Source organism: Aythya ferina, assembly GCF_964211825.1.
Source record: "Aythya ferina genome assembly, chromosome: 4".
In the NCBI taxonomy this organism is placed as follows: domain Eukaryota; kingdom Metazoa; phylum Chordata; class Aves; order Anseriformes; family Anatidae; genus Aythya; species Aythya ferina.
This window is the reverse complement of record NC_140300.1, coordinates 34,959,383-34,973,420: the sequence shown is the minus strand read 5'-3', so window position 1 is coordinate 34,973,420 and position 14,038 is coordinate 34,959,383. Positions and strand designations below refer to the sequence as shown.

Below are 14,038 nucleotides of genomic sequence, written 5' to 3'. Positions count from 1 at the left end.
ATAAGATTGATCACAGAACACTTTCATACAATGTCAAATAATCTGGTTTATCACTGTAGATTACACAGAAATAGGCTAAATCAAAATAATAAAGCAGCTTTCAAATTTAATAACTATCCAAAATTACACAAATTGGCTGTAAAATACAATGGAATAAGCATTTGTTTTCCTTGCAAATCTCAAACTATGTAGTACTTTGAGCATAAACGTTACCTCATGACCTGCATTTTTCCAAAAAACTCACACTTCTCTTTCCATATGGCAATAACGAGCACAGAATTATGCACAAATATGAGACCTAAGTGCTAAAAAAAACCCACAAACTGTAAATCATAGAATCATATAGGTTGGAAAAGACCCTTAAGATCATCAAGTCCAGCCATCAGCTAGCACAACCAAGTCCACCACTAAACCATGTTCCTAAGCACCACATCCACGTGGCTCTTAAATACCTCCAGAGATGGTGACTCGACCACTGCCCTGGGCAGCCCATTCCAATGTCTGACCACCCCCACCCATGAAAAAATTCTTCCCAATATCCAATCTAAACCTCCCCTTGTATAGTTTGACACCATTGTCTTACATCCTATCACTTGTCACCTCAAAAAAGAAACTGAGGCAAAGAGTTCTTAGCTTGTTTACCTGCTTTACTGAAAAGAATGCAAGTCTACACTTTCAGCTGCTTTGTGTTCAGAAGGGGATTCAGCCAATGCATAGCTCTTACCTTGGACCCTCCCTTCAGAAAGGGGTAGAGTACAAACCGGATAGCTATGCAATGAATGGCTCTGTAGTGGGATCATATAGGGAAAACCCCAGGGATGGATGTGAAAGGTGGGAGAGACTTTTTCAGTTGGAGCACTGAGTAGGTCATTTCAATATAGTTGATACTATAAAAAAGAAAGAAAGAGTTTAATAACAGAACCTAAAAAAAAAAAAAAAAAAAAAAAAGCCATTTCCCAAGGACAAGGATTCACTTATTTTATAAGTGGTTTCACACAAGCCTGCTCTTCTTAGACGATGCCTAGTCATTGCTTTGAAGCTGCAAAAAACCCTACTTCACACCAGGTGCCTGCCACCCAAAACCATTCCTAAAGCCCAAGTTAGAAAAAAGACGGAATAACAACTTCTTGCTGAGTGGCTCAAAGTGCTCTCTGGTTCACACACATGCCACGCTCTAATTAGGATGATGTCTGGTATTGGGGCAGAAGGTGCTACAGGCAGTAAGAATAGAAAGTTATTAAGCATAACCTATTGCTGCTCTTTCCCTCCTCCTTAACCAGATGCAACAGCAAAACAACACGCTGTATGAGAAGGAAGAAAGATAATGCACAACACTCGAGTTTTTTCTCATAACAGCTATCTGCTTAAAAACTGTCAGGTATTGTGATACCAGCCAGACCCATTATGCTTTGTCTGTGTGTGTAGAGAAATGCTTTATAACCTGCTTCTCACAGAGGAATCCAAAATTGGTCAGTCCTCATTTTGTCATGTAAATGTTAAAAAAGTTGAAGACATTATGTGTGAAAGAACACTTAGGTTTTGTGGCTTTATAACCTCTACAGGTTCATGCACATTCACTATCCCTCGTCTGTGTTCTGTGAACCATCACCATAAAAATCAGAGCTGAAGGAAAACATTAAAGCTTCTGGATTATAGAATTGATGCATAAAGACTGTAGCATGAGTGCGGGTTTTTAAAGGTAAAAGACACTAGTCATCTACTTGGGTATCAGCTGTTTCATATAAAAGATTGGCAGTAAACTCTAAGACTGTATCGAGCACACCCATTTCATCAAACCACTGTCCCAGTGAGCAAAAAAATTAACATCCATAAGCAACATGGAAAAAAGCTGCGTTGCTTATTCAGCACCCACTGACAGGCAGCTTATGCAAGGAATTTCACTGTAGTAGTTCTTGTTCAAGTGCAGGGCAGCAAAAGCCATTGCAGAGAAGTGAAATCAGTCAAGAGAAATACTGCATATGGTTATGTTTTTTAAGGTTGATAGCTGATTATAATTTATAATATATTTCTAAAGAAGCACTGTACGCTAATTATGTTTGGGAAAAGACGCATTTAAGAAGCTATAAACATGTAAGTAATAATATGAAATCCTAGCTCCCAACCATTGCTTTCAATATTCTTTACAGAATAAAACATTTGTTTTTGATTTCAGGAGTGGTTTGTATTCAACAATGTAAAATTTGTTTAAAGTTTCAATAGTTGTTCTTTTCGCTGCTCACCAAATATTCATATTAAATACTTTTACAATGTGTGAGCCTATTGCAACCATAGGGTCTCCTGTGAGTCCCCCTTCAGTCAAGAAACTCTTCAGTCATGTGGGCAGACTCCAAGCTGCAGGATCGCGATCCAAAAGCTCACTGACAAAGGCTTAACCCTTAAAATAACTGTCCATCAAGACAAAATGTAACTAATAATTCTTTTTTTTTTTAAATCAGTTTTTGCTTTTATCTTTTACAAATTGCTAGCAGGGATGCAGGCACCAGTGTGACAGAAATCTACCCATGAAAACAGCATACTATATAAACCAGCAGCAGCAAACAGGTCATGTTCCGATACACTTCAAAACAATAATCAACAGCAAACAGCACATATGCTGCTGAGATAAATTCACTCATACACACTGAGAAATCTTTGAGTTCTGCTCAGATTCCCTGTCTGACAACAGTGCTTTACAAAGCATTAATCACTGTCAGTACAGGAAAATCAGGTTACGTACAGACCATACCTAAAAACAGTAAAAACAACAACAAAGAAAGTGACAAGAGAAAAAGCTACAGATGTCAAGCAAGAATTAGAAATACCCCATCTGCTAAAATCAAAAAGAAGAAAAAAAAAGCACCTTGGTGACTCAAGACAAAGACATAATTCTGAAGTGGAAATATAGATGGGGGTAACACCTGGGACACACAAGGCTATGCAATACTGAGGTAATGGGCTTAGCTGGCGGGGGAAATGGTTGAACCACTGTACTTCCAGCATCCCCCACTGGCTGACACACTCAGTGGTGCCAGACCCAAATTTCCAGCGAGTGCAAGTTAAATGACTCATACCAAAGCACAGAAGGCATCTCCGTAACGTGGTGCAAGCTAAACCAAACACAAGGCCCCCTTTCACAACAGGTCTCTCAGTCTTCACGTGCAAGACGGCAAGAATGGTGTAAAATTTCAGGTCTGTCATCCAATTGCCATACTCTGTGGCAATTAAAATACTTGCACTTCACTGCTGATGTCTCAAACCTGTTTGCTGCTCAAGCTAGTGATATAGAGCACATTTAAAGACCCTCGAGTCAACGCCAAAGCAAATTGCTTTCTAATAAGGAAAGGTGCCTGCTAAACTGTTACACTTTTTCAGTCTGTCACACTAGAGAAGAGAAACAAGAGCATTTTCATGCTCATCTGTGCGGGTAAAGAAGTAACGGTAGATTAGAGATGCATGTGGAGATCTGTCTGAGGGGCTTCACCAGGAAAACCACAAGGCAGGCTGGAGACACTAAATGAACTGTTCAGAGAGCAATCCCCTCCTGGCCAATCTTCAACATCTTTCATTACTGTAATCATGTCAGTATTTTGGTTGTAACTCACACAGGAATACAAAGACTTAAAATAATTAATGATTGCTAAAATGAGAAGGTGTGCAAAACTCATGATATGCCTGTGATTAAAGCTTTTAGGACCTAAAGCATTCAGTACCCAAAATGTATTTGGCCAATGTTATGCCTATAGTAGTCAAATTTGAGCACTATGGCCAATCCTCTCTGAAATTCCTAGAGAGGCAGCTTCGAGGGGAAAAAAAAAATGTTTGAAGTATACAGGCTGAAAGGTTTTCTCTAATTAATGAATCAGCAGACTTGGCATTCAGGTGTTCTGCTGTGCACTAATATTTATAAAATATTCAATTAAAACCATATACATTAAACAGCTTATTTAGAGAGCAAACACATAATTATTGAATAAAAGCTATACCTCTGCTCGTTGTGTGCGGGGCAAAACTGACGACTTTTCAATGGCATAAACATCCACCAAGTAGAGACGCGCTCCTTGTTCCCTGTCCAAAATGGCAGCAGTCTGGATGACACCGGTATGGCGCCCGATGGTGAAGAGGCGCCCCAGGCTCTTGTCTTCACACCGGACAGACACGATGTAATATTCCACCTGGGCCTCAGAACCCCGCGGACTAGCCGCTTCTATAGATATCACGTTTGTCCCAATAGGCTCACCTTCTTTTAAGATGGTTATGTATTTCGGCTGGGTGAAAATAGGCCCATCAACCCCTTGCAGAATTATAGTCATTTCAGTGGTAGATTTCCTCCTTTCGGGGCCAAGATCCGTGGCAGAAACTATGAGATTGTATATGAGCTGAGAGGGCACCAAAGCTGATGCTACTCTTAGGTCTCCGCTATAGCGATCCACAATGAAGGTTTCGGTATCTCCATTGATTATTTCATATTCCACCTCTCCATTGGCGCCCTCATCAGGATCTGCAGCAATAATTGTTGTTAGGATCGAACCGATCACAACCGAAGGGTCAGCCGCAAGAGCGTTTTGCGATATGAACACAGGAACATTGTCATTTTGATCCGTCACTAAAATGGTCACGTTCTTCAAAGCAAATCGCCTGGACTCCACAGGAACAGCCTGATCAGTGGCTTTGACTGTTAACTCAAAGAGATTAGCAAACTCACGATCAATTTCAGCATTGGTAAATATTGTTCCTCTGACTTCATCTATACGGAAATGATTACCTCTCGGCATCTGTTGAATGATTGCGTATGTCAACTGCCCATTAATATCCGCATCTGGGTCATGAGCAGTCACAGAAATGACAGAACTACCAACAGGTATGTTCTCAATAATAGATTTAAAAATGTCCCCTGGAGGAAAATTAGGAGGGTTGTCATTAAAATCCCTAACGTGTATTACCACTGACATTGTAGATGACCGTGGTGGCCTTCCGTGGTCCTTTGCTGTTATATTTAGCTTATACAATGACTGCGTCTCAAAGTCCAATTTCTTTGCAAGAAAAATACTACCAGTGTTGGGACTGATGCTAAAGGTCCCGTGATTGTTTGTCCCTGTAATGCTATAATGGAGGTCAGCATTGTCACCTGAATCAGAGTCAGTGGCAGTGACAGAGGAAACAAGTTCACCAACTCTCATGTTTTCCAAAACATCCACTAACAAAGTTGATTTAGGGAAGGAAGGACTGTTGTCATTCTCATCCAATACATCAATGCTCAATGTGCAAGTTGAACTTAGGGAAACTGTTCCAGAGTCTACTGCTTGGATGACAAGAGAATACGATGCAGTAGCTTCATGATCTAGCTTGCCTACTAAGGTCACCTGGCCTGTGCTGCTATCTATTGCAAACTGTTTTTCTTCATTTCCCTTGATTACAGAATAGTGAATCAATCCATTATTCCCTTCATCAACATCTGAGGCAGAAACCCTCAGAACTTGCGTTAGATTTGCTGCCAATTCTGATATTGTAGCTTGGTAGAGATCTTTCAAAAATTTGGGGGCATTATCATTGATGTCTTTCATGTAGATTTGTACAGTTGCCTGATCCTTTAGAGGCTTTGGCAACCCCTGATCTGTTGCTATTACTGTAAGACTAAATACTGCAGCTCCCCGCTGCCTCATAAGAGCTTCCCTGTCAAATTGGTGAGTGCTTCTTATTTCCCCAGTTACCGTGTTCAGCTCGAAATCTGGTTGCATATGCTCGAAAGAGTACCTGACTTCACCATTTGGCCCAAAGTCTTTGTCTACAGCATTTATTTTACCCACATATGAACCACCCCTCTGCTCCTCTTCAAAGTAAAACACATAGTTGGTACTGTTGAACAATGGCCTGTTATCATTTACATCCTCCAGAATTACCGTAACGTTCACAGTAGCATTGAGCGGTTCTACCGCCCTATCAGAGGCAACAACCAGTAACACGTATCTTTCCTGAAGCTCACGGTCCAGTTCACTCTTTATGTACAGCTGTCCATCTGGGAAAATGCCAAAGGCATCCCCAGTATTTCCTTCAATTATGCTATAAGCTATCTCACCGTTCACTCCCGAGTCTTTGTCAGAAGCCTGCACCTTGAAAAACCGGGAATTCACAGGCTCTGACTCCAAAATAGTGATTTCATAGGAAAGCTGGTCAAACACAGGAGGGTTATCATTCACATCATGGACAGAGACGGTCAGGATAAAATTAGAGGACAGCTGTGGCACTCCCATATCCGAGGCCAGGATTTCAACCTGGTAAGACCCAGCATTTATGTCCAGTGGTCCTATTAAGCTTATAGCACCTGTTTGTTCATTGATTGAAAACAAGCCCTTTGGGTTTTGCTTAAGGCTGTAAAGAACCATGCCATTAACACCTTCATCAGGATCAAGAGCTTTAGCCTGGAATACGGTATGCCCAGCTTTCCAGTTTTCAACCACATTTACACTTTCCACCGCATGAATAAAGTGCGGTGAATTGTCATTTAAATCTTTGACTGTTATATTGACCAGGGTGTCTCCAGTTATTGCCCCGCCACTAGCCACCACTTTCAGCTGGTAAAATGCTTGCTCTTCCCTATCAATAATACTGGCTGTGGTGATCTGCCCCGTCGCTCTGTTGATGGCAAACATGCCCCTTTGGTCACCTGTTGTAATAAGGTAACTGATATTGGTATTGAGGTCCATGGTGGAAGCAAAAACAGTACCTACATGGTAACCCAGGGCAACATTTTCAAATACAACAAAACTGTACATGCCCTGGCTGAAAACAGGTGGATTGTCCTGAGTGTCCAACACAGTGATGGTGACAATGGCCTGGTTCTGTGACTGCAGATGACCACCATCAGTGGCGACAATCTGCAACTGGTAAGCAGTTTTCTCCTCCCTATCAAGAGCTATTTTAGTTGTGATGACCCCTGTCTGGCCATGGACCTGAAACCTGGAGGTATCTCCAGCTGAGATACTGTACTTGACAGTCCCATTGGGTCCCAGATCAGGGTCAGTGGCAGACACTGTGGTTACATAGGTTCCAGCTGGCTCATTTTCCTGGATATGGGCAAAATACTGGACAGGATAAAACACAGGGCTGTTGTCATTCACATCCAGGAGGCTCACGTTAACCCGAGCTACTGAAAAAAGGGGAGGAGAACCCAAATCAGTAGCTAGGACCTGCAGGGAAAAGTGAGCCTGCTCCTCCCTGTCCAGCTGTGAGATGGTGCTGAGCTTGCCCGACACTGGGTCCAAGCGAAAAATCCTGCGAGGGGACACCAGGGGTGGGCCAACCGCTGCCACTGCTGGCTCAGCTTCCTGCAGGGAGAAGCGGACAGTCCCGTTGTCCCCCAGGTCCCCATCTGTGGCGCTCAGGACCAGCAGCTCAGTTCCTGACGGGGAGTTCTCAGCCAGGGACACCTGGTAGCCCTCAGGCTGGCTGAAGCGAGGCTTGTTGTCATTGACATCCAGGATGGTCACCACCAGCTGCGCGTAGGAGAACTTGGGCTGCACCCCCTGGTCACGCGCGCTGATATTGAGCACCACCTCAGAAGCTGTCTCTCGGTCCAGCCCAACGGAGGGGGACGCACCTGCAGCATGCCCAGCGGTGCCACCCTCGGGGCCGGCTGTGGTGACCAGCCCACTGTGCTCGCTGATGCGGAACCAGCCGAGCTCGTTGCCCGAGACAATGCTGTACTTGAGGTTGGCATTAAGGCCTGAGTCACGGTCTGTGGCACTCAGGCCCCGCACGTAGCTGCCCAGCGGCACCTCCTCGCTGATGTTCACCCTGTACACCGATTGCCCAAAGACAGGGGGGTGGTCATTAATGTCATTCACAAAGATCACCAGGCTTGCCACCGACGAGCGGCTCACAGGAGCCGCCACCGCCCCATCAGAGGAAAAGGAAGAAGTGGGGGAGCCAGGGGGTGGTGGTGGGGCCCCGTAATTATCAGCCACCGCCACCGTCAGGTTATAGGCAGGGATGCGCTCCCGGTCCAGCGCAGCTGCTACCTTGATAAGGCTGAGGTTGGGTACCTTGCTGCTGTGCACCTCAAAGTGCCGCTGCTCGTTGCCCGCCAGGATGGACACAGAGATGTTCCCATTGGCAGCAGGGGAGTCAGCATCGCTCACCGTCAGCAGGGCCACCACGGTGCCAGGGGCTGCGTTCTCATCCACGGAAGCAAAGCGGGAGGTGGCCGGGAAGTAGCGAAACTTCACCCGGGGCTCATTGTCATTAACGTCCAGCAGGCGGATGAGGGCCTCGGCACGGCCACTCAGTGCAGGCACCCCCCGGTCCATGGCCTGCACCGTCAGCGAGTACTGCTGGCGCGTCTCATAGTCCAAGCGCTCCCGGATGCGGATCACCCCGCTCTCAGGGTCCACCTCGAACGGGAGGCTGCCAGCCCCCTCCCCACCACCGCCGCCACCGTCACCTCCTTCCAGCCGGTAGCGGATGTCAGCGTTGGTGCCTTCATCAGCATCAGTTGCTGCCACCTGGAGAACGCTGGCCCCGACGGGTGCATCCTCAGGAACACGTGCCTGGTAAAGGGTCTGGCTGAAGATGGGCGGGTTGTCATTGATATCCTGCACAGTGACATTGACCTGCAGGTACCCACGGCGCCGGGGCTCGCCCTTGTCCTCTACCTGCACCAGCAGCTGGTAAGAGGGGGTGGCCTCACGGTCCAGCCCACCCCTGGAAACCAGGTGCAAGAAAGCTCCTTCACCGCTGGGGTTGAGGGTGACGTTGAGCCGGAACCGTCCCTCCTCGTTGCCAGCCACGATGCGGTAGGAGCTGTGGTCCACGCCGTTGGTGCCGCTGTCGGCGTCGGTGGCCGTGTCGAGGATGAGCTGCCGCCCGCTGCCCGTGTCCTCCTTGAACGTCACCACGATGGAGGGGTCGGGGAAGACGGGCGCGTTGTCGTTGAGGTCGAGCACCAGCACGCGCACCTCGCTGGGGTAGGTGGGCTGGCTGGAGAGCACCACCAGATCCACCACGGCGCTGGCCAGGCTCTCGCGGTCGATGGTGGCGCGGGTGTGCAGGGCGCCCGACGTGGCGTTGATGGCGAAGAGGGCATGGCGCTCGCTCAGCCGGTAGGTGAAGCCGGGCCGGGTGGCGATGGTGCCCACCCAGGTGCCCGCCGGCTGCTCCTCCAGCACCTGGAAGACCTGCCGGGGCTCGGCGGCGGCGCCCAGCGGCAGCAGCGGCAGCAGCAGCGGCAGCAGCAGCGGCGGGGCCCCGCGGCCGGCGGCGGGGCGGCCCATGGCGACCGGGGGGGCGCCGCTCCGCGCCCCTTCCCTCGCTCCCTCCCCGCGAGGCTCCGCTCGCCCTGCCCGCCCGGCGCCGCGCTCAGGGGCCGCGCCGCTCCTCCTGCGCCCGCCGCCGCCGCTCGGGGGCCGGGGGCCGGCCGGGGGCTGCGCTCCGCATCGCCGCTCAGCAGCGGCCGCCGAAGCTGCTCAGCAGCGGCCGCCCCGCCGCCGCCACCGCTTCCTCCATGCCCGGCTCGGGCGCCCAGCGGCGGTCCAGGAGACGCTGCCGAGCCCCCGCCGCCCCCCAGCCGGCTCCGCAACCCGCGGCCGCGCCGCCCGCTGCTGCCGCCCGGCCCCAACTTTGCGGCGCGCTCATGGACCCCTTCCCTCTTGACGCCCGGGACCGCTCCCCCCCCGCCGCCCATTGGCCGCCAGGCGCCGAGCAACGCCTCCATCCCCGCCCGCCGCCCGCCCACCGCACGGCACCTGGGGCAGGCGGACACCGCCGGGGGGGCGCGGCACGGACCGACCCCACCCGGCAGCGGGCATCGGGCACCGGGGTGGGGAACCGGGGGACCCCCAGGACACGGGTGGCGGGGCGGCCAGAAGCGCTCCGCGGCTGCTGGGGGGTCATTTAACTTTGTTTTACTTTGTTTGCTTTTATTTCGTTTGTTTCATCTTACTGTATTTTACTTTATTTTGCTTTTTTTTTAAAAAAAAAAAAAAAGATATATATATTTTTTTTCTCTTATTATTGTTTTTATTATTTCCCTTCCCTTTCCCTTCCCCATCCCTTACCTTTTTTCTTTTTCCCCGTCCCAGCCCGGTCCCGTCCCGTCCCGGCGGAGCGGAGGGGGCAGCGCGGGTGCCCCGCACAACCGCGTTCCCCGAGCGCCCTCTGCTGCCCACCGGCCGCCGCTGCCCGAAGCAAAGGAAAAGAACAGGAGAAGGAAAGCGAATATACGGGCAGATAGTTCAAAGCACCAGGTTTACGCTATCGCACACACTTGCAAATAACGCCCGTCAATGCCAGGTGCTGGAGTAACGGAAGGTGCCTCTTTCATTGCATAAGCACAAACAGTAAATGCAAGATTGTGCAATTATGCATGATACTAAACTAAACAATATCCATAGCAATGTTACAGGCCTTGCAGTTTAATAGTTGCAATTATGTTGCTGATCTCGCATGATGACTTTAAATATCAGCAAGTTGTTTCAGAAATGGAATTTGCTTAAGCCTTTTGTGCCTATGGATGTAAAACTATCCTTGGTGTATCTCTAGATACCAGCCACCCACAACCATTAAAAAAAAAAAATGTTCTTGAAGTGTTTCAGCACATCTAAATTTCATAGGATTCAGAAAGTGTTTTTGCAATCAAAATGCTTACAGAAAATTGGATTAAATTCTGCAGCTGAGTTTTAATTACCAAAACAACTTCAGGCAGAAAACGTTGATAACATTCTTATAACAGCTGTATTAGATTTTTAGGAATAGTTTATGTATCCAAAGTTATGAAATTGTTTAAGGGCAATTATTAATTTATATATTTATTTTAGTTTTAGCAAAAAGTTATTTTAAGGGCTAGGAAAAACAAAACAAAAAAAAACTGTTGAAATCGGAGCAGCTATGCTAGATATAAAACAAAACAAAACTTTCTGTGCTGCCACTGGCACTGTCAGCAGGATGTGTTTTAAAGGAGTTAATGGACCAGCGCAATAAATTCCTTCGGCTCAGTTCTCTCCTCTGTCACTACCCCTAATTTTGCCTCCTGAAAAATGAACAATTTGTTTATACGAAGACTCGGATGTGAATGTTACACACACGCTGTTACTTCTACATGCCATCAGTAGAAAAGACAGCCTGTGACAGAAGTGAAAAGCCAGTGAGAAAAGCTCGTTTGCCAGCCGCAGGATCACAGCCAGCACCTCCCCTGCATGCAGGTCGTGCCGAGCAGCTCAGATGACAACAATCCCGACGGCACCAAGGACCCCCCAGCTTGCCTTGAGAAAGAGTGGCTATGAGGAGCTCGCCAAGGTAGGAAGCAATATAGCAGGAGAGAAATCATTTATTGCCCCTGGTAGCTTTTGTCCCTGTTATTGAGCCTGAAACTAAAACAAGCCTATGATTTTGTTGGCATACGAAAGCCGCTAAATAACTGAAGCTCGTGGAAATCACGGCCATCTCCTGTGCTACCTGAGCTACTTCAACCAACTGCAGTTCTGAGCACTTCAAGAAAGTTTTTTGCTTAACTTGAATAAAGTTGGAGAGAGAAAAAAAAAAAGGTCTTAAACCTCAGCAAAAAGTAATAAGTAAAAAAAAAAAAAAAAAAAAAAAAACTTCCCTGAAGCCCAGTGCAAGCATTGACCCCTTTAGATTAAAAATAATAACAACTTTAGACACCGTTAAGGCTATTCTAGGAAGTGTTTCACCACTCATAACCTTGTAAATACAGAAATAAAGTGAAGAAAAGGTCATTTTGCACTTTTCATGTTGCCTAAAATCCTGTTGATAACACAGCCCAACACTTCATCAGGGTTTCACCTCCAGATACAGAAAAGCAATCTAATCCTCACACCGTCCTGCTCACACTCCCCTGCAAAACCTTAATAGTGCCCTCACAGGGTCCAGTGTCAACAGATCAGCACATCTGGCTGTTACGTTTCATGCGTTGCCAACGCTGTGCTACCAAAAGTGGCCGGTGATACTGTTGAAACGTTGTGCAAGGAGGCACCAAAAGCACAGAAGCTGATGAATGAAATAAGAAGCACTCATATTTTGGAGCAACACATTATAGGGAAAAATAAAAATAATTAAACAAATAAATAAAGCACGTTTCCTTCCTGTGTAAGCTAAATGCAGATTGAATCTGTACCTCTTATCACACAGAGTCCTAAGAGGCCTCAGGCTTATGATCAGATATTACAAGAAAGACAGCATTTTACCCTGCAGCCAGAGTAGAAACCAGCTATGGATTCAGCAGATCTGGTGGATCTGTCTCTGTGTTTTGCACTTGCCGTGCTGAAGGCAAGACCACAAAAGCTCTGCCTGTTTGATGCACTGTACTCCTCAGTAGGGACTCGGCACTGGGCATTTCCCCTATTTCTTGAAGGCAGCTGGAATCCCCCCACATTTCCATCCTCTGCGTGCCGCGGCTTCATTTATGGCAGGAGGTGTCAGTCCTTTTCGGAAGAACTCAATCTTTGTGCCTGCCTAATGGCATTCCTGTGAGGGTGGGTGGCAGAGCTGGAAGCTGTTCAAAGGACAGCCTGGGTCTTCCCAGGAAGCAGTTTCTAGTTTCACTAGTTTCACCCATATGATATATAAAGGAAATTTCACCTCACAGCTCCGGGAGGGTATTCCTGTACTCCTACATACAGCAACTGAATCCATTTTCTTATCGTCAGCCCTGCACCGGAGACCTTTGTAGTCAGGAAATGGGGCCAATATCTTTTCCAGCTTTAGCCTGTCTGAGAGATGCACCCTCGGCTGTCCTGCTGGTGTGATTGACGCTCCCTGTTCCTATACATACAGAGTTACACCACACTGAAACGCGGGCTGCTCTGAGTTCAGCTCCCCGCACAGTGAGGATAACCGACAAAGCAGGCTGTGTGGGGATGCTACCACTCCTTTTTATGTTTTCATATGGTGTAGGCTATACCTCAGTCAAAAAAACATTCCAGATTGTTCAGAATAAATGACATAACTGACTTACCATTTGGCTATACCACATATTTTTCTGACATTTTTATCAAAATTAATTCCATTTTCTCCCAGACCACTGATAAAAATCTAGAACGATATTGACCAAGACTAGATGGTTTCTGACAGATGGTTTCTACTACAACAAGGATACCTCTTTTTTTTTTTTTTTTTTTTTTTTTTTTTTTTTGTCCTATTCCAGCAGTCCAGTTAAGTTAGCCTGTTGAACACAGTCTGCTCTCTGAGCAGAGATATTTTATCAGGACTCATATGGGATTGAGTTAAATGCTATAAAGAACCCTAGTATCACTACTCACAAAACTAGTATCAAACTCAATATTTATGTGATTTTGTCTGTTTTTTTTTTTTTTTTTTTTTTTTTTTTTTTTTTTTTCTTAGATAAAGCCTATTTCAAAATGTGTCACAAATCAACTTGGCATTCATTGCTCGAATTCTGCCCTCGCCCAGCACAAGAGTCTTCCATGACTGTATGACAGACAACAGACTAACCAGCTTGTCCTTTCCAGCCTGTCTGAACGTACATTATTAACTGTTTAACTGTCTCTTAGTATTTTACTGATATGTTCAAGGACTTTTAAAATGAGCAATCCAGGTCCTGCATGCCAAGAATTATTCTAATATTTTTTTCACTTTTTTTTTTTTTTTTTTAATGCAGCTTTACTGACATTTGTGTACCCAGTCATAAGATGCCAGGAAAAGAGACAAGTCATATAATTACATGTTGAGTGTACAGCAGCTGCCAGGAATGGATGCTATCTTTCAGTCCATTGAAAGCAGTTAGCAAGAATATTTGTTTTTATTTTATTATTATATTTTTTCTCAGTAGGTATCAGTCATTTCTCTAAGCCATGCTGTCCTTTAGGCTTAGTGCTATGTAGGAATTCAATACGCTTAATTTTATGACCTTGAAATATGCTATAGGCTTCTAAACTAGCACTGGATGTGGGGGTTAAGATTCAAGCTGCATTTGCTGGTCCACATTTGAGGTCGATTGCCTAAGCTCTGTTTATCCTGGGGATGGACCAGGGGAGTGCAGCCTCAGCCACCGTTCACCTGGTGGTGGTGG

General features: G+C 46.6%; 1 protein-coding gene across 1 annotated transcript in view; it reads right to left on the bottom strand.

Moving 5' to 3' along the window:
- The window catches only part of FAT4 (FAT atypical cadherin 4), a 142,315-nt gene extending 132,968 nt beyond the window's left edge, over positions 1-9,347 (bottom strand). Inside the window, exon 1 of the mRNA XM_084518475.1 lies at positions 3,984-9,347. Within this exon, the coding sequence (XP_084374601.1) occupies positions 3,984-9,266 (5,283 nt within the window). The 5' untranslated portion in view covers positions 9,267-9,347. The remainder of the gene's footprint in view (positions 1-3,983) is intronic.
- Positions 9,348-14,038: the final 4,691 nt, after the last annotated feature.